Source organism: Passer domesticus, chromosome 10 (assembly GCF_036417665.1).
Source record: "Passer domesticus isolate bPasDom1 chromosome 10, bPasDom1.hap1, whole genome shotgun sequence".
NCBI lineage: Eukaryota > Metazoa > Chordata > Aves > Passeriformes > Passeridae > Passer > Passer domesticus.
Window position 1 is genome coordinate 22,911,005 of NC_087483.1, and position 20,650 is coordinate 22,931,654.

Genomic DNA, 20,650 nt, shown 5'->3' on the forward strand with positions numbered 1-20,650 from the left:
CCATTCATTTCAGTGGGAGCCAAATTGCAGGTTTATCTAATAATTCATATAAATCCCTCACAAAAATGCTAAATGACTTCTGTAGTAGTAGATGTACAATTTTCTTCAGTGAGAGGACACAATTATCACTCAGGGCAAAAGGACAGATCCTGCTACAGGTGGCATTTTTACTCTGCCACATGCATCATAAACATCATGCTGACAGCTTAATTTTCTATAAAACAATTCACTAGGAACTCCTGTTTACTACTTTAAACCTAAAACCACTATAGTGGTTGTACTAGACAGTAAAATGGCAACTTAATTTTTTTGCTGCCATTGAATCACTCGGGCCCCATTCCTATGATTTACTTAATCAGCACAATTCTTGTCCAGTTTCACGTCTGATATTCTAACCAAGACCTTGCAGCATATATATATTTTTTTTCCTAGCAGACCTGTTATGGTGTATTTTTTCACATATACACACATCTCTTCCCATAAAGTTGTATTTTACTGCCTGTCTAAAAAGAGTTAATGCCTTGCAGAGGTATTTCTCAGATCTCCAAGAGGTTCAAAGCAATCTGTCTAAGCAACACTCTTCCAAGTATTTGTAAGTTTTTCTAAGCACATATTCTAGTATGCTGTGCTGGAACAAAAATTGGTTTGTTTCACATGTTAGAACTTGTTAGCCCTTTGGCTAATATAAAACCTTCATGATCTTTGCTGGTTGTGATTGGCTTGTTTAATAAAATGACACATAGATACAACATATTTGCAGAATGATACCACAGCTCTGTTGACTTGGCTTGCTTCCTCGGACTTGGCTAGCATGAAATGCCTCTGAGCAAGTTTTTCACAACTCTCCTATGTTTTCCCTCTAATCAGTTGTTATGGATTATTGGCAGCAGTTAACAGAAATACAAGACATGCAGTCATGGAGATAAAAGGACACTTCCTTCCAAATAAACTAGAAAGAGTAAAATCTCAGATTATGCCAAGCTGGAAGGGACCCGCAAATATCATCAAATCCAACTTTCAGCCTCACGCAAGACCATCCCTAAGAGTGCCTGACAGCACTGTCCAAATGCACAGAATAATTAGTTTTCTGGACTAAATGCATCCAAGTACCTACTAAACACAGACACACAAGAGTTACGGCAAGTTATTTTCGTATTGATATCAGGAGAGTCATTAATTCACCACGACTTCAATGCAGTTCAGTCACAGACATTCATTATTGTAATCACTACAGATGAAGGTATATATAAACATGTGAGAACCATTAGGGTCAGAAGACCTTTTGGTCACCAAGCTGGCTTCTGGTACAGCACAGGCCACTATACTTCAGCAAAATGCTCCTGCATTGAGCTCAACAGCTTGACAAAAACAATTGTCTAAAGACATCTCAATGAGAAGACAGATGAAAAGGTCCCTCCATCTTCACTCCTTTCATTTGTAGTCTGTGCCAAGTGTTACTCATCCTCACTCCTGATAATTTGTGCTTTTCTTTCCATTTTAATTTTTCTGGCTACAGATTCCAAGCACTAGTTCTTGCAATAACTTTACGCACTAGATTAAACTATCCCATCATTTTCTCCATATGAAAATGCAATTTTTGTATGTAAGCTCTTACTTTTTTAATTCTCTAAGGTTGTTGGCAGAAAAGTTCTGCCAAAGCTTGTCAGACTTACTTAAGGCATCACCACTTGCCTCTCCACTGCCTTTCCAGAAAACTTTCAAGAGAAAGTGCCCATACCAAGCTGTTCCCATAACCGGTCTGGTTTAGTTTAAGTTGTGAATTAGAACCAGTCCAAAGAAAAATAAACAAATTTGTGATGGAAGGCACTTGCTCTCCTTCTGTCAACTCATCCTGATGGGTGATATTCATCACCCCCTCTTGACACCCCCCTCTCAGTAACTTTCCACATGGTGTTTTGCAGATTCTCTTGGGCTGCTCTTACAGTTCATTGACACTCTTTTAAACAGAACAGACCCACATATGGCTAACAACAATTTTCCCAGTGCTACATACCAAGATAAAACACACCTGGTTGCTAGAAATTACTTTATCCTGATTTGCATATGACAAACAATTAACTGAATTTGCCTAACTGCACCATGATATGAGCTCTTACTGAGCTGCAAGTCTTCATTAATCCCTAAATAAATCCTTACATTATAATAAACTCTTTCTGGCATATGGTTTCCTTTTCCTACTATACAACCTGCATTCCTTGCTACTCCAAGCTGAACTTGTGTTGCACCATCTTAAAAAATTTATTTTTTTTGAAAGGTCCAACTGTGTCAAGTAATACACAGGATTTTCCTTCCTCCATCCTTTCCCATTTCATTAAGTTTTATGACATCACAAGGCATCGTAATATTGTTTTTAAATTTACTTTCAAAAATGTTTTAAGTACATAACACCAGGTTTAGCACACATACAGGAGGACACATAGCATAAATTTTAGTTTTCATACATCTTTTGATATTAACAAATAGTAGAAATAAAGAGAACAGCACAAACTGACATTGGACAGAATGTATAAATTTTCCAGAGTCCTACAGATCCTTTTACATTATTTTAGACAGCAACATGCTTAATCATGATCAAACATGCTTATTACATCACTAAGCATGACACAATCATGGCAGCTCGGCTGCGGCCGCAGTGGATGAACTTTGGTGTCTGATTATTTACTAAGTCTATTATGCCTAGCACTGTTCTGCTGTCCTCCAGCTGGTGTCTTCCTACAGCAGTCTGAGGAGATTGTATACAAGTTACATTTAGTCTTGATGGAACAACAGTCCAGTGACTCTGCTGTCCATCACTACACTGGGCTGTGCTCACTGCTCCATCAGTGGTGCTGACCAGCAGGCAGACTGGAGCACTGTGAGGACCACTTACATCACATCTCTGCTGAAACTGTACAAAGCTGAGCTGTCAAATGGACTTTTAGGCAAATTTTAAAAGCTTTAAAAAAAAAAAACCCAAACAACAAACCAACCTTAGCTGGTAAAGGTACACTTAGCTAATTCTGCCTTTTCCCCCAGTTTTGCCAAGGACTCATCCGCCTTTCCAGGTCACAAGACAGCCCAAGGGAAGGTGACTTGGCAGAACAGTTAGGGTTAAAACTACCTCGTTGCAAAACCAAGCTATGACTATGTGGCTATGACTAACTAGAAGCTAGTGGAGCCCTAGATCAAAATCTTCATCAGGCAGGGAAGAGACAACTCTAAGCCTGTAGTGAATATAGAGATGTGAACCACAGAGCAGACGTCAAGAGGACAAAATGGAATCAGGTAATGACAGGGACACCACCTCTTCCTATCTAGTAACATGCTGGTGGTATCAACAGGAAATCAGTAGCTCCACAGGTACAGCAAGCTCTCCTCAGGGCCAGGTAGAGGAGAATTGCAAAACAAAAAAAGTAGGCAACAACAGTGAAGGGTTAAACAACAGTGCTTTGAAACAGTCCCCCTTGGCTTGGACTGCTCATTATGTCCTTACTGTAACATCATGGCTTACGGAGTTTTGTAATTAAACAAACAAAAATCCCAAGGTAGGTTGCCTACATTACCTAGAGGACAGAAAACACTAGAAAAGAATTTCTGTTGTTACCACAGCAGACAAAGTGAATGAAAAGTAAACTTTTACCTCTTTTTCTATTTTGAGCAGCTTCTTTACTGCCACCTCCTTGTCCTGAGAAATCCATCGTGCTCGGTAGACACTCCCAAAACTCCCTCCACCGCAGTTCTCAAAAAACTGCAAGTCATCAAATTTAATTTGCACAAATGAAGCACTGGTAGACGACATCTCATAATGACAAAATATACCACAGCAAAACCTGTGAAGAGAAAAGCTTTTATTAATGCACATGCTCCAAGGATGAATGGACTTTCTTACCCATGCTCAGTCACCCCAAAATCAGAATCATAAGCACACTACAGTAAAATCCACAGGCCACAGCAGGAAAAGAGACAGAGAATGTGCATTCCAACAGGGAGTGCTGAAGTCTGCATAATTTGCACAATCTATTAGGAGGAGCTGGGGGACAGAAACAACTAACAGTATTCCTCAGAGCACTCCCGACGTTTCCCGAACACCTTGGAAGCAGCTCCGCAAGAGGCAGGCACGTGGCCGCCTTCCCGGCGGACAGAGAGGAAGCTCGCTCCGGGCTCCGGGCGGCCTGCCCGCTGCGGCACGCCGGGCACGCCGGGCACGCCCGGCCCGATGCCCCGCACGGAGCAGCAGCAGCAGCGGGGCCCCGCGGGCCGCCGCACCCGCGCACGCACCGCGCTGCACGGAGCGCTTCGTGCACGGATGTGGGAAAACCTGGCCGTGGTAAATCTCTCTTCCTGAGTGACTCAGTTCTGTTTGCACGTTGTAACAAAGCGCAAGTACAGGGTAATTCATCTGGGTTACATTATGTGAAATTCTGCAGCCTGTGCCAAGACTGGTGTCGGCAGTTTCAAGAGATGATCCCAAATCTGCTGACAGAGGAACAGAATGTCCTTCCCCGAGATTTCACGGTGATAAAGCTTATGGCTGTAGCGAATTTCAAGAAACATTATCACCTAAATGCATGAACAATGACTAATTTAGGTTTCTTTTTTTAATGATATAAGATCAGAAAGTTCAGGTCTTTAGTGGGACTGCAGGACACTGCTTACTCCAGAACCATCAACTGCGGGTTCAGTTCAGATGCACCAGCCTAGACAAAGTAGTTTTAATTACCAGCAAAGTCACTACACTTGCAATTAATGACAGTAAATCTATCAGCATAAAATGAGAGATTAGTTTTAATTAAACAAGCAAAGAAAGAAGCGGAGATTTTGGGTTGATGGTGAAAATTACACATCCAATTTCACCGGTAAATTACATTACCACAATATACTATGTCTTCTGGGAACTTCCATTCCATAGGGCTTTTTGACATAAAACATTATGTGTTGCCAGAGCTGCAAAACACACCTGTGTTAACTCCTTGTAGGGTGACTGCCAGAATCTCTTTATGCCAATCCCTTCTGTAACAAACACAAAGGCATTATTTGCCCCCTGCCTTTCCTGATCGTGTAGCCACTCTGATTAAAATTTTGAGATATCATTTGATCAGAAATTCCTGGCACTATTTGATTGCAGCTATTCTCCAAATGAGAGATGATGATATCAACACTTTTCTACACACAACGTAACAGAGCCTCCTCTGAAACTGCCTGCTTCATTTTGTACCTCTTGACCACCCATAAAGATGAATGCTGACCAGACCATGACAACTTTACTATGTGTACTGAAGGCTTTTTAGCAAGGAGCAGACTTCAAGCCTTTCACTGACAGCCAGCCTGCAGAGCTCCGGAAGAGGGAACACAAATGCCGTCTCCCCAGATCTACATTCAGAGCAGGGGTTACCAGCAGGATATGAAATGAAGTCCAATGCTTCCAGTGCTCTGAAGCCTCTTCCCCAATACAAGTGCCTGAACTGTCCTGCTGACCTTCTGTTCTTGTTTAAACCTTGTTGCTGTTGCAATTTCCTGCCATCTCATAATCATCTTTTGCACAGCCTGCACACGTTTTCTGTAGAGAAAGCTCGAAGGAAATTGGTCAATCCTACAAATAAAGTGATATTTTAATGTTTTGCTCCTTGCCATTGCTGCTTAATTAGCAGACCTTCAGAAACAAAAGTTCATTTGCATTGTTTACTCTAGCAGTTACTCCAAGTTCATGCTCTGTACATGGTGTCTCAAGCATATGGGACATTTTACAAACAAATAAAACAGATGGACTTCCCAACTCAAAACCTCACAATTTAAGGCCACAGCCCTGCACACATTTATGCACACAGGTAATCACACTCAAGTGAACAATTTCCTTACTGACAACAGAATTAGCTAGAAGAGTGATGTTACTCGCAAAAGCATATGGACCAATTAGACCATAAATTTAACAGGAAGGTGGGAATAGCTGAAAACAGATCATTGCATTTGGGATGGCAGAAGGAAAAGGAAACAAAGTGAAAAGAAAAATACACCCGAGGAAAGAAATTTCTGGGCTTCACTATCTGAATTCAGTAGCTTTGAAGAGCTGTCAAACTATTTAACATTACTGTTCACCCAGAACCACCAAATCAGCCATACAAACTAGTAAATTATTTGATTTCTGGAAATTACTCTAGCAGAGAATAACACGCACACCAGACACTGGACAAATACAAATGAGTACCTTTTGATGGGTCCTCCTTACTGCTTCAAACTTTATCTCAATTTCCATGCACTCATAATGCAGTGCCCGGCACACAAGCACTTGCAGAAGCTACCATTCATTCTTTAAACACCTTCTCAGTTTGAAATTTACCTACAGCAGTCAACCAGCTGCAGATCACAGGATCACACAGTGAATCAGGTGGCAAGACCTTTGAGATACTGTGTCCAATCTATGACTGAATACTACCATGTCAACTAGACCATGGCACTGAATGCCACATCCAGTCTTTCCTTTAACACCTCCAGGGACAGTGACTCCACCCTGGGCAGTCCATTCCAATGTTTAATCAGCCTTTCTGTGAAGAAATTTCTCCTCATGTCCAGCCTAAAACTCCCCTGATACATCTTCAGACCATGTCCTCTTGTCCTGTCACTGGTTGCCAGGGAGAAGAGGCTCACCTCTGCCTGACCACAACCTCTTTTTAGGTAGTTGTAGAGACACTATAAGGCACCAGCATACAGTAAGTTAATGTTATTTAAAGAATGATTCATTGGTTGGCATCAGGTTGTTCCAGATGCTTTTTTTTTCCAGAGAAAGTAGAGGAGATTTACAAGAGACACTCTTTATTTAGAGATCTGTAATTAAAACCAGGCTGCATTAGTTTTCTTTTTCTAGATGAAACAACAGACCTGTTTAAACATTACGCCAATCCATTTTTGGATTCAGGGTAGGTAATCCTCAATTACAAATATCAATCTCTGCATTATGTTTGAGAAAACAACTGTTTAGATTAAAAATTGCAAGTGACAAATCCACACACAGTTATTAACTTGCCATCCTGTTTTAAAGATATTTAACAATCTTAGTTTATAAAACTGGTTAAGAAAAAAAATACATCAGGTATTTCATTAAATTCTATAGTCTTCCACTTGCATCTGAAACAAGCACAGCATTCCAACAACGCGTGGCACTTTTTTGCAGCTTACACTTCTGCAGACAGGAGAGCAGCCTGCTGCAACACAGCCTCCAGCCTGGGGCCGTACAGCAACTCCCTGCACACAGCTCAGGAGGGTTTGGCACCCCACCCTCCTTCCCCACTCACAGTTTTGGGCTTGAAATACCATCACTGTGTAGCGGGGAAACACTGCCTCGACTCACTTTGTTGCTTGCTCTCAGTTAAATGAAAACATGACAATTCAGAAACAGTGAATGACAGGTATTTCAGGAAATTATTAAAGTGCTGGCTATTTCAAATATTCCGATGGGATCTGCCTGGGGGTAAAAGAATTTTCTCCTTTTTCTGTTTTATTTCTAATAGTTAGCATGAGCTTGTAATCTTGCAGCAACATCTGCATCTTCTCCTGGCTCTTTGTTTTCTACAGTCATTTGTATTTGAGCGTGCTGTTGGAAGCAGTTCATTTCATACCAAAAAGTAGGAGATCTGAGTTGCATTTGGCAGTGTTTAACATCTGAAATTATTGTCTAACAATAGCATGCAACATGTCAAGACTATTACACAGAGTCACTTTGCAGCAAGCGAAGTCACCACATTATGTCACCACAAGCTCAGTTCAGTACAGCAGTGATGCAGGTGTAGGAAACCATCCAGCATCACTAGCTTCTTGTGATTACAGCTCTTAAGGGGATTAACCCACGTGTGGATCCTGGCCCTGCAAAGGTCCCGCATTTGCTGTTTCCTCTAGACCCCCCCAAGGTGAGGGAACCCCCAGGCACACAGGACCCTGCTGCAGGCTGCCCTGCATCTTAGCACAGCAGCACTGGAAGAACTCAACACATTCACTTCTACCTCCCTGCTCCCTGCAAACTGCAATGTGGGGAAGTGCTGCCATGCCCAACACTCTGCTTTATTCCACATACAAATCAGGAGACACTTCTGTTTGTCATTCAGCTACTGCTCCCAGAGTACAGACAGCTTCCACTTGAGGAACTTAAGAGACAGGAGGGAGGAAATAATTTAGAAATTGCACAGTAACTGCAACTCATACTTTGTTTAGTGCGTGGCTGCAAAACTGAAAATTGCATCTCTCATCTTGCACGTGCACCTGACGCTGCTCAAGTATTCAATTACTGCAGGAACAGCCTTTGTAATTTATTATGGGAAACAACCATGCAACTCCCTGCCCCTCACTTTACTGTCTGCTTCCACAAAGTAGGATTCAGCGCTTCTTGCAAGAAGGCATACTGCCAACATATTGCCAATAAAGTAGTAGCACACCACACTTGTGCTATCTTAAAATACACAGCTGAATGTGCCAAGTTTCCTTATTTGGCAAAACAGCCCATTTGCTTTCAGGATCTTTGACCATCCATTTTTAGACCCAAATCATCCTTTGTATCCAACAGGGTCTGCAGTCCTTGAGCATACCAACCTGGATTTTTTCAGCAGTATATTTATACAGAGTTTAAAAAAATAGATATTAAAAAAAAACAGATAAAAATGTCCAACAACCCCCCCACCCCTCGAACACCAAAACACGGTTAACCATTATCTTGTCCAAACAGAAAACAGAAAAGGAGTTAGTGACATTGAGCTACAAAAGGTGCTGCAGAAAAGAAGTTTTTATAAATTTTAAAAAAACCCTTAATCATATCATGAGCTGTTGATCGATAAGATGCAAACAAACTCCAAGCATAAATCCAAATTAAATACAGCGTAATCTTCTAATCTCCCAATGATTTAAAATAAAGCCAACAACCCTTACAACTCCTAAACTTTCTTAATCAGACTGAGCAGCAGTCCTGCAGATGGTGAGACTGGAGGCATGACTGCCTACCTTAGTTACAGACTCAACAACATTTGAGCCTGTCCTTTGTCAGAACCTAAGAATTCTGCATAACTTCCATTAATAACATTTCTAATTTTATTTTAATTTATATAACCATTGCTACAGAAAAAGGGCTCAACTCCACCTAAACCGTTTGAGTACTGAGGAAAGGAATGTGTGTCAATGGCAGAGGCTGAAGGTTTTTAAGACTTCACATTAAATAAAAAACATTTTATCTCTGAAAACCCCTAAAGTGGTCATTTCACTTACATTATACCTTGTAAGTGATGCCTGCCAGTAGTACACACACAACACTTTGCAAGAAAGCAAGGCAGCTAAGCCTGCATCCAGGCCCACAGTGCAGCTTGGTCCTGCCACAGGCCAGACTGCAGGACCCGGGCCTCAGTTTTGCCCATGTTTCTGTCTTCCCCTCACAGTGAGCCAGGTTCTCCAGGGCTACCATTATTAACACAATGCCACCAGTACGCAAAGCACAATACGGATAGATAAAATAAGTAGGTTTCAGAGGACTTACAATTCCAGGACAAAGTCCTGAAAACATCTAACCACATGCCTCCTGCAGAAAGCTATGATGTTTTCGGGCAGTGACCCAGTTAATCCAGTGCTTTCAAATTATTTCTGCTTCTGGAACTTGGAAAAAGTAATGATCCATGGCTTTCCCGATGGCTCTGTCGCTGAAACTCCCAGCAGAGCATGCTGGATACAGGGTAATACATAGCTCACACACGCGAGCTTAATAAAAGATCATACTGCTGGAAACGAGCTAACTTGAACAAACACAGCAAAACCAAAGAACGACAGCTTACTTTAAAAGAAAAAAAAAAACGGAGGGAATGAAAGTCACACCTCAAATCCCAACCGGGATTTGAGGGACGGATTTTATGCCCAAAACAACAGCAAAACGCAGCAGGTGCGCTGCATTTGGAAGACATTCTGAGGAGCGCAGGGCTGGCCAAGCGCAGCAGCCCCGGGCCGGCCGCCCGTGTCCCGCCGCCGGCAGCACCTTTCGCGCGCCGGGCCGTCCTGCCCGGGCGTCGCTCGGCGGACACCGCTCTGCCCTGTCCTGCCCTGCCCTGCTCTCCCGGCGGGACACGGCTCGTCTCCCGACCCCGTCCCACTGCGCGGCCAAGCGTGGGCGCCGCTGACCACGGGCGCGTTTGGCCAGCGCGGCGGGACCGAGACGACACAAGGTCAGGCCGTGTGCCCGGCCGGCCGCCTCCCTTCGCAGGGTTTCTGAAGTTGCTTCTGCACGGGGAACGTCAAACGCGGAGGGGACACGCACGGCCCGACCCGGCCCGCTGCCCGCCGCCTCCCTCCGCCCAGCCGAATGCGCACCCACCGCGCCGCCGCCCCAAGCGCTGCCTCCGCGGGGGGCGCTTCGCCGTCCTCACCTTTCCCGAGGGGCTCCGGGCTGGCGGGACCCGAGCGGCACCGATCCCGGAGCCGGCGAAGTAGGCTACAAGCGGCGCGACCGCGTCTCCCGCTCCGTCCCCCGCGCTTCCGGTTGGTGCCGGCAGCCGAAGCCGCCGCCGCCCCCGCACCGCCTCGCAGCGGCGCCACCCCGCGCTCCGCGCCGGGCCCCGCGGGGAGGCGCGGCCGCCGCCGGCTCGGGGTGCGGTGCCCTGCCTGCAGGGGGCGCGGGGCCGCGCAGGGCGGGCGGTGCCGGCGCGGAGCGGCCCCTCGGGCTGCGGGGGCGGCGGGACGAGGCGAGCGTGGCCCCTCCGCCCTGGGACAGGAGCAGGGGCGCGTGGCCCCTCACGGCCTGTGCACCCTGCTCACACCCGGAGCGCTGTGGTGGGGCTGGCGTGAGGCGAGCGGGACGGAGCATCGGCCTCTCAGAATCACAGAATCGCAGGCTGTACTAAGTTGGAAGGGACCCACAAAGACCATGAAGTCCAACTCCTCACCTTGGACAGGACATCCCCAAGAACCACACTATGTGCCTGAGAGTGGTGTCCAAACGCTTGATGGACTCTGTCAGGCTTGGTGCTGAGACCACTTCCCTGGGGAGCCTGTTCCAGTGCCCAACCCCGCACGGTGTGAAGAGCCTTTTGGCTAATATCCGATCTAAATCTTTCCCTGACACAACCCCAGGCCATTCCCTTGGGTCCCGTCACTGGTCACCACAGAGTGGTGTCAGCCTCTCTGCTTCCCCTCATGAGGAAGTTGTATCTTCAGTGGGGTCTCCCCTCAGTCTCCTCTCCAGGAGGAACAGATCCAGTGCCTTCAGCCTCTCCTCACACAGCTTCCCCTCAAGGTCCTTCACCATCGCTGTTGGCTTCCTTTGGACACTCTCTAAGAGCTTTATAACCTTCTCATATTGTGTCACCCAAAACTGCCCCAACACTTGAGGTAGGCCACCCCAGTGCAGAGCAGAGCGGGACAGTCACATCCCTTGCCTGGCTGGTGTACCTGTGTACTGATGCTGTGCCTGATGTACCCCAGGAGAGGGTTGGCCCTCCTGGCTTGGACTGCCCACTGGGTAGTGGCAGAGTGGCTGTTTGCTTGTTGGTCAGCTGTGCCAGACTTGGGAAGAGCCTCTGGACTGAGCAGGGCCTGTTCTGTCAAGTGTTTCCACTGGACAAGTGCAGCCCAGCCACTGCAGGTGGAGGGAGTCCAGGCATGGGGATGCACTGCCATGGCCACAGCTTTGGAAGAACAAGCTTCTTCCTTCCAGGGTTCCTGCTTCTGTGACAGGTAGTATGGCTAATTTTTTTTACCAAAATGACCAGACGAAGGTAAAAAAAAACCAACAAAAAAAAACCCGCTTCTTTTTTTGTGCCATGGGGGCTGGGATGGTGTTTTCCAAGATGCAGTATATTTAAGTCCTGGGTATCACTTGGGATTGCCATGATGCTGTGGGTGAGGGTCTGGAGGTCCCAATGAATAGGAAGGGAGCAGGTTTGCTCCTACAGCCAGTCCTCCTTTTAGGAATATGGAAGAGAAGGACTTGACTGGCAATTGTAACCACCCCCCAGTCCCTCATACATACTCCCTGGCTGCCCAGGTCAGAAATGAAACAGCCATGCAGACTGCTTCTTATCCAAACATTTTAATGGCATTTTCTGCTGTTGCAGAAAACATTTTGCAAATAGAATCATCTTATTACTGTTTCAATAAGACAACTTACTGCTGTCACACTTAAAGGAAGAGACTCAAAAGACTTGGGGAGCAAACTATTTTTCTATTGAGGTAAGCACATTGCATGGCTGTGACAGCACATTTTCTGTATGATACAATTTATCATGCAAGACTCAGTGCCCAGTGCTGCTTTGCTCTGCACTCCCCAGGTCATCTACTGCTGACTGTACACTGAGATTTTATATTCTTTGGAGAACTGCAGCTCCCTGCTCTCTCTCATATTTGACTGTTTTTACATGCATGTACAGATCTGACATATAAAACCAGTTGTGTAGCACAATGATTCACAGAGCTGTGCAGCATCCCACTGAACCATATCCATTAACTGTACATCTCAAAGATGTAGGTATCAAGGTGAATCATGGAGGAACACTTTACTGATTAATGAAATATAATTATTTAATGAAATATCAGAGTCTTCTCCCATGCTGTATTAGTTTGGCACAACTAATACAACATGTGGGAAAGCTTCTCATACCCATTAAATACTAATACCCATTTGAAGTACTAATACTTTCTGTGCTTAAAATAAAACATTTCACTGAACTATAAAAATAGGAGTAAAGTTCAGCAAGATCTTAAGCACTCAGTGAAGAAAGCATGTGAAGACAGTAAGAAAGTCAAAAAGCAGGCACTGGTGACCCCCTTTTGCCCACCAGATAGGTTCAGTATTGCCAGGACAAGCAGTGAGGGAGGTGAGCATGCTTTGCCTTCCCCTGGATACTGCAGTTTCAGGCACTTCTTGTCTGATCTGAGAGTGCTTGTGCTTTCTTATGAACTGATATGTAGTGAGACTGGAGAAGCCTCCAGTCAAAGGTGCCGCGTTTTAAAGGCACACACAAATGTCAAACACAAGTCACATGAAACTAAGCTCTGGAGGAGGAGAGGTGCCACATACTTAATCTCTTAAATGCTGTAACTGGACTGTTTGTCCTTCCTGCCAGAGGCAATTGCCAATTAGTGAAATGATTTAAAAATCTCTTTGAATGTTAAATCACCTGTTTCATAGCCATTTTCCTTGAGCACATGCATTCAGAGGTCTCTTGCCTACTGTGCTTTGTCTGGGCATTTTTTTCCCTGGCTGTGTATCTGTAGAGCAGGGATTTACCATACCTCACTTTAAGCCCTGGTTGCAGGGCCTAAATGAACTATTCTGGTAGCACATGAGAAACGATTAATATTTCCTCCTTCAAGAGTAGGAGTGCAGAGTCTGCACCAGACAATGTGTTAGCATGCCACTTGTTTAAATCACATAATTGCACCTGTTCTAGTAGAGGACAAGTAAGAGAAAGCAAAGAAGTCTGCACAAGAACTGTCCAACCCAAACTGTGAAGCTGAAACTATTACAACAAGGTTTTGAGCATGCATTTTGGGCTGGTACTCTTTCTCCCCTCTGGCTAGTGAGACTGGGTATTTTCAAGTTGTTTTTCCATTATCAAGAAAATTAAATAAAAAATAGCTAGAAAAGATCAGAAACCAGTGTAATGGCAATTTCTTAAGTGTATTGGTGTACTGTATAGAACAGTGAGCCAACACATTGGTGGTATGTTTTCCCTTCTTTCTAAGGCAGCAAACTCAAACAGAGAAACTCAAAAGTTACCTCTGGAGAGCTCAATCCTGATCTCAGGCTTCTTCAATTGATATGGGACAGGAAGAAAAAGAAAATATTTAAAAGCTAATAAAAGTTATTGTAAAGCCACAAAATTGGCAAAGGATAAAGGCAGTTCTATCAACTTTTAACTCAATTTTAGGGTTGAAAAGATTCATATGAATTGTCTCTTTACATCTCATTACAGGTTGCGTAATGACATCTCACCACATTTCAACATGGAAAATACAGTGTCATGCATATGTCCAGGTGGTTTAAATCATCCTGCCTGCCAAAAGCACAAGGCACAGCCCTGCCTGTTGAGCCCTGTTCCTGCTCCTGTGCTGCTCACCTCACCTTCTGCCAGCATGGTGTTTGCATGGCTGCACAAGGAATTGGGCTGTGCAGGAGAAGCTGCTGCAGAGAAAACAAAGCAGTTTTCACTCAGAGCAGAATGCAGGTCATCAGGCAATTGCATAAAGGCTTGTGCCAGCACAAAGGCAGGGCTGATAAAAGCAGCTGAGAGGGGATGGAGCCTAGAAGTGCTTTTCTAGCAGTGTGGTGGTCTATGGCAGCTTAAACTGTATGTGAAACTCTAGACACCGATAATTTGGAGGTGGACACCTGCTCTGTATTTTTCAGTTCTACTTCAAGACTGGCCCAGAGTTCATCTCAGGCTTAACACAGAAGTTTCTTTGAAGCACGACTTCTTGTTTAGTTGCTATGACTTGCTTCCATTTCTAGCTTAAAAAATTGGCCAGAAAACATGGTGGAAGTCATGCCCGGGATACACTGGGAAGGTTGTGCATGCTGCTGTAGTACATGTAGCACTAGTGTATGCTAGTGTTAATCTAGCTAGTTTGAGCAATGTCAGCTGTAACTACATGGTGTCACTAGGTTTATACCAATTGTTCCACCAGGTTTGTGATCTGGAAGAGGTGAAAAATGACTCACCTGAAAGCCCTCTCTACATTATTTTTGCTTGCTTTCCAGACTGAAATACATGCAGGTATGTCTACACATGCTGCAATCACACACCTCTGCAGTTACACCCCAAAACATAACTAGCAGGATTGGTTTCATGACTAAAAGACAACTTGCATGCCAAAAGAAAACTTGCATGACTACTGCTAGCCAAAATAAGCTGCCTTTTCTCTTTTTGGGTGATAGCAAGTGGAAAATCTAAGGAATTGTCTTTGGAATTGGCTCAGAGGCAATCTTGCCATTCCTGGTGTACATGAGGTGGTGAATGTACACCCACAAACACCAGCATGATGCTACATGCAGTGCCCATGCTCACACAGCCGAGACTATGATTCCTGTTTGCTTCAGCAGCCCAGTCTTTGGTGTCCTGTGGGAAATAGCTTCTTCTAGTCCTTCATGGGAAATGAAGAAAGAGCTTGTACCATCATCCATCTATGCTGTTGTTTTCTTACCTGTTTTTTGGGTTTTTAAAAAAAAAATTAAAGAAGGATTTTATGAAAGTGCCTATATGGTATATTTAACATGAAATTATAAATATACTATTAAATATTAATTGTAAAAGTATTAATAATACAATTATTTAACATAGACCAGAATGATTAAATCCAGACATGTGACAGCATAAGCTTGTGTGCAATGGGTGTGGATCAAGTACCTGCTTTGTGCACAATGGTTTTCAGAACTGGCATGTTACAGCTTGTACACTGTCTTTTGATCAGGCATCTGTTCAGTGTAAAAAGAACATGTAACTTCTACAAAAATGTCAATATAATTAGTAATGAGATAGCCATGAGATGGCAAAATATTAACAAGAAATCCAATTCTTGATTGTTTTACAAGAATGGTTTTCTTATCTTTTTCTGGCACCACAATTTTTAGCCAATCATTATACTCAGCTGCTATTCACTCACTAGTACTCTGCTCAGCTACCATTTCATGACATACTTTTAATTGTGTATATATATAGCTCATACTCCTTCCTATATTAAATTTTCTGGTCCAATGGACTTAATTTGTTGTTCTAATTTTGGCAGATTTTTCTCTAAAATGTAATACAGCTTAACACTGTTTTCTTTGTTTTAGAGCTGTACTGAATTTATTGTAGCTGTGCCCATTTGTGTTTTCTAACCCACATCACTCCAAGCTCCACAGAAGAAACAGTCCCTTCATTTCTTTCTAAATTTTTTCCCAATAGATTGCTCAGGCACAGAGAGTTTGGGGAGAGGCAGGCACAATTCCACCACCTCTGAGGACCACCAAGGGAAAATAACAACACAGAACTTTTAACAAATTATTTAAAGCATACTATCATATTTTCCTTATTAAAATCATTTATTACCAAACTATTTATGTAATTTACCTTTCTTCTAAAGTAAATGCAGCTACCGGAATAATGAAAATTTTGGCCACCATTGGCAGAGAATTGGTTTGAATTACAAAGAAAATATTAACTTATTTTAGTGATCTACTGTAGTGTACAGTAGCTTGCATTTTTTGCTACTTACTTAATCCACTGGACATTAATTAGAAACAAATCTGTCTATTGGAGATCTCATATTTTTTGTCTTTGTATTTAGAGATTAAATAAGACTAGAAAATATCCATAATATTAGACTGCCTCAGAAAAGCCATTACTATAGATAAATCTGTTTAGCTGTATCATCTCAGTCCCTTTTCCTGTGATCCCAAATAAAGGTAATCAACTCCCCCAAAACACAAGCACACTATTAACAGTTTCTAGTTATGACAGGAAGGAAACAAAAATCTCTGTAATCCTATAACTAGTTTCTGGCAACAGTGCTAACTGATGAGGAGCACCACAAAGGAGTTATATGCCAGACAAGAGGAACAGGAGAAACACTAGGGCAGGAATTACAAATGGAAGGAAATGCCGTATTTCAAACAGACACTAGACAGCAACCTGCCAGTACTGCAGCCCTCAAGGGTCAGTCCTACAGAGAATGAGGACATCTAAAGAAAACCCAAGGCAAAACTGTCTCTCTGTTATCTGAGAACATCCACAATGCTGCCGACAGTAGTCCTGTGCAGAAATAATGTACACCTGTGAAAAAACACAAAGAGTCGGCAAATACAGATAGCAGGTTCACTTGCTGGCTCGGACAGCATCTGAAGAAAGAACTATTTAAAAACACAAGAGGTGGTGTTATAATGAGGAAACCATGGAGAGCAGAAAGCTTATGATTATTGACAGAAGTTGATTAAGAAATGGATTATTGTCTGTTAGGATGTTGGAATATCTACTGCTACCATTATCCTACGTATCTTTATGTAAATTTCCTTTAATTGAGGTAGTCATTTACAATCATTATTTTCATTGGTAATGTGCTTTATTTGCATTTGAAAGCAAAAAGAGGAAAAAAATTAAACACAACTGGCTGACCCCTACCATGTGAGAAAGGGTTTGCTTTTTGTCACTCTGACCCAAATGGATTAGGGCCAGGAAATAAAGGTCAAGCTCTTACCAGTACCCCCATGTGTCACATTTTTATTACATGGAGTTTCCAAGAAAAATATTCCAATTTGTGTCAGTAATTATTCATTCTTTATGCATTATCATGTCAGTTTCTGAGTTTATTTTGTATTCAGAAATTACCTTTGAGTGCCAGGCCTATTAAAAAGCAACCCTTTGTGAAATACCCTTCAGCAGTTAGATGTGATAGATTTTGTAGCTGTACATGCTCTTTTTTCCCTTTTAAGAATTTCCTCTTCTACAGCAGTCCCCCCATCACTTGAGTCATAAACCACTAAGACCATGGCTGGATTATGCTCCTTTGTGGATTTGCAAGTTGCAGCCTTAGTTAGATGTCTGAGGGCTGTAATAGCTAAAGCAGTGCACAGGGCAGGTGGGGTTGGAGCCACTCTCTCTGTGCTGTCGGACAGCAGGAGGTACAAGCATGCAGCACCCTGCCCTGCATGCTGCTCTAACACTGACCACAGCGAGAAGCTTGACGTCAGGTTTTAGCCACCAGCCACATCAGAGAGCTCTGTCCTGTGGGAATTAGTTTGGGGCAGTGCTGCACCTTTCCAAGAGAGGAGGTAGAAAGGTGAAGGTCCCCTCCAGCCCAGGACTGCCCAGCCCCACCACAGTGCAGTGGGGAGACATCTGGGGGTGCCAGGGGTTCCATGGGCATAGCTACAGCTCTGGATGCAGGGCTCCCAAGATAAGCTGCTAAAGAAGTTTCTGGTTTCACAATTTTAATGATAACTTTTTAATCTGGTCATTATTTTCTTTGATTGCTAATACCTTGACCTCTGGTGACAGCTGCTGCTTATGCCTGCTAAACTTTAATGCAGGCTACAGTAAAGAACATTATGATTATTTGAAAAGGCAGATTGTAATGCATTTCAGATTAACAGTAAAAGAAAAGCTATTGAAGTTAGAGGTTCACTTTGCCATATCACTCTATGCTGCTTTCCTTATTATCAGTACAAAAAATGAAATGAGAATAGCACATCTTTTAATTTCCTTCTACTATTACCTCTTGATTTGCATTCAGAGCTCCCAGAAGAAATACTGCTGAATTCAGAAGTAGTCTATTTAAGCTGCATGGTGTTTAAAAATTGCTGGAAGAGGTTAAGGTGCTCTATATTATGCAGTTGACCTTACTAAGAAGCTGTGTTAACAATTTAGATTTATAATTTTGTTAATTTTTTTTTCCTAAGCAAAATTCATTATCTCTTTTTGTACTCCTGAAGGTTAAATCTTTTTATTTCACTCTAACTTATTTTGTAAGATTTCTAAATTATATTTAAACTTCTTGTACTTAAAAGGTTGCTTTGCCCATGTCTCTGAAAAGAAGCATTTTGTTTCTGTCTCTCTTTGTATCAGGTCTGAAGAGACTGTGTGCCCTCACAATATTTTACCTAGGAAGAAAGAACTCAAACCCTCCATCTGCAGAGTCCTGCAAATACATTTGAATTCTTTTATCTGTCACTATTATATCTTTGTGGCTGACTGGGTTTGAACAAGATGTCCGTGGAAAATATTATGAATCCTGCCTTTACCAAACAGTTGTAGCCACCTGGTGTACAGGATTCAAGCTTCCCTGGATTTAACCTTTTCTCCCTGCCTTTGTCACCACTGGGCCTGGTCATTGAGAAACAGAAGAAATCCTAACAAATTAACAATAGTGAAATATGCCAGGGTAGGGAGAGCTGTACTTTAGGCTCTGCAGCCCTAAACAGAGGCGTTTGAGCTCTCTACTGTTGCCTGAGCAAAAAAAAAGGCCAGTGGTGGAACCCTGTAATGCAGAACATTTTCCAAAATGCCTAAGGTGTCACCATGCTGGCTCAGTGGTCCCCAGCAGGGGATATTTATTATGGACATTGCCTCCTGGTCATTCTCATCTGAAAACTCATCCTACAGTTATGACTCTGCCAGTAAATAAAACAGGACCAGGAGCTCTGGGCTGCGAGGCCAAGCAGCAGGGACCAGCCATATCAGCACTGTATGGCCTGTGACCCTCAGGCACAATCATCCTGGTTAGGATTTAGAACAAGTTTACGTTTGTTCAGCCTGCAATGTGGCAGTGAGGAGGGGGCTCACTGTAGTGTTTATGCAAGTGGGTGTGATGGAGGTGCAGAGCACCTCAGGTCCCACTGGAGGACTGTGGGGGCGGGATGGAGACAGGACAGACAGCTCTGTAGTTTCCCCTGGAAGTGGCCTTGCTGCACGATCCCCCATAAGTAATGGCTGGACAGTCTCCTGCAGAGGTAGCTGGCATGGGCCAAAACCAGACCAAGTGGAGCATCTAAAACAGGGTGGACCATGAGCAGAGCGGTGCTGGGGATTGCCCAACTCCCTGCAGCCAGGCCTGCAGACCTGTCTGAGAGTCAGCAGCAAGGCGGTGCCCTCAGTGAAGCAGGAACGAGTTGTGACTCGCAGCTGTGAGCACAGGCTGAAGTCAGGATGGATGTTTTGACATTTCAGTGTTTCTTGAGTTCCTATTAATTATCCACTCTAGTGCAACATTCGCGTAGACTTCCTACAGCTAGAGCAATATTATTATTGACAGCTGCCTTCCTGTTGTAAAGTCAACACAGGGAGCAAGGGAAGCCCAGGACAGATCCTAGAGCCAGAAGGTAGTTTTATTCATCTAATCTCTAAGTATTTAGGCAGTGATTAGAACCATAGCAACTATCTGAGCCACTTGAATCAATTAGATACAGAGATAGCAACACTTGTTATTTATACAGCACCCTTTATTGGAAAATTAAAAAATGTCAGATACCTGTTTCATTGAGTAGGTAAACTGCATTCATTTGTTGACATGGAGGTGCAATGAAACCTTTCTTTTTATCACTGGGATACAACTACATGAGAGAGACTGTTTGCAACAAATAAGTAAAACAGAAGTTCTAAAGAAAAAAAGAATAAACCAAGGGGACAAAAACATTCTAAATGGATGAAGAATTAGTCTATATGCAGAGCCAGGCCAAAACTTGGCAGATTTATAAACCAGCTAACACAGAAATAAATGAAAGTCCAAACAATAGAGACTAATAGAGACCTGGAACAAATAAAATAATGAACTCAGAAATGTTACCAATTGATTGCAAAGATAAAAATGCCTGTTGAATTAATTGTGTCCCTGTAGTTCATTCTACTGCTTACTTTGCTTCTGGAAAGATTCTGTATCTGAAAAAGCCATATGAAGTATATTCCTCAAAGAGCACAAATGGAAATAAATATTTCTCACTTGAAATGATAAGACACAAATTTGTCTCTATATTATTAGCTGGTTTTCCTCTGAATCATCTTGAACTTCTAGTCAGACAGCAAAGTTAAAATAAATTATTTCATCATGCTGCAGAATGTTTCTTAACTGTGTAATTCTTTCCTTTGCAGAAAGCAGGTACCAAGCAGATTGTTGTTCTGTGTCAGCATTTCCCTGTGACTCTCAACTTTTGCACAATTTATGTTTT

At 43.1% G+C, this 20,650-nt stretch overlaps 1 protein-coding gene and 1 long non-coding RNA gene across 10 annotated transcripts in view; one reads left to right on the forward strand and one right to left on the reverse strand.

Annotated features, from left to right (window-relative positions):
* Nucleotides 1-10,547, reverse strand: part of MAP3K20 (mitogen-activated protein kinase kinase kinase 20) — a 101,738-nt gene extending 91,191 nt beyond the window's left edge. For 6 of the 9 annotated variants that reach the window (XR_010369261.1, XR_010369260.1, XR_010369257.1 and 3 more), the window contains exons 1-2: nucleotides 10,383-10,544; nucleotides 3,641-3,830 (exon numbers count right to left, since the gene is read on the reverse strand). Coding sequence is in view for 3 of the 9 variants with exons in the window: in XM_064434413.1 (XP_064290483.1) it covers nucleotides 3,641-3,799 (159 nt within the window). In the remaining 6 variants the exon portion in view is untranslated. Of the gene's footprint in view, nucleotides 1-3,640; nucleotides 3,831-10,382 lie in introns of all 9 variants that reach the window. The other 3 variants (XM_064434414.1, XM_064434415.1, XM_064434413.1) reach the window with 2 other exon arrangements.
* A 252-nt stretch (nucleotides 10,548-10,799) lies between these two features.
* On the forward strand, nucleotides 10,800-20,436 carry LOC135308880 (uncharacterized). Its single transcript, XR_010369273.1, has 2 exons — nucleotides 10,800-11,688; nucleotides 13,929-20,436. It is a non-coding gene; the product is annotated as an uncharacterized LOC135308880 (long non-coding RNA).
* Nucleotides 20,437-20,650: the final 214 nt, after the last annotated feature.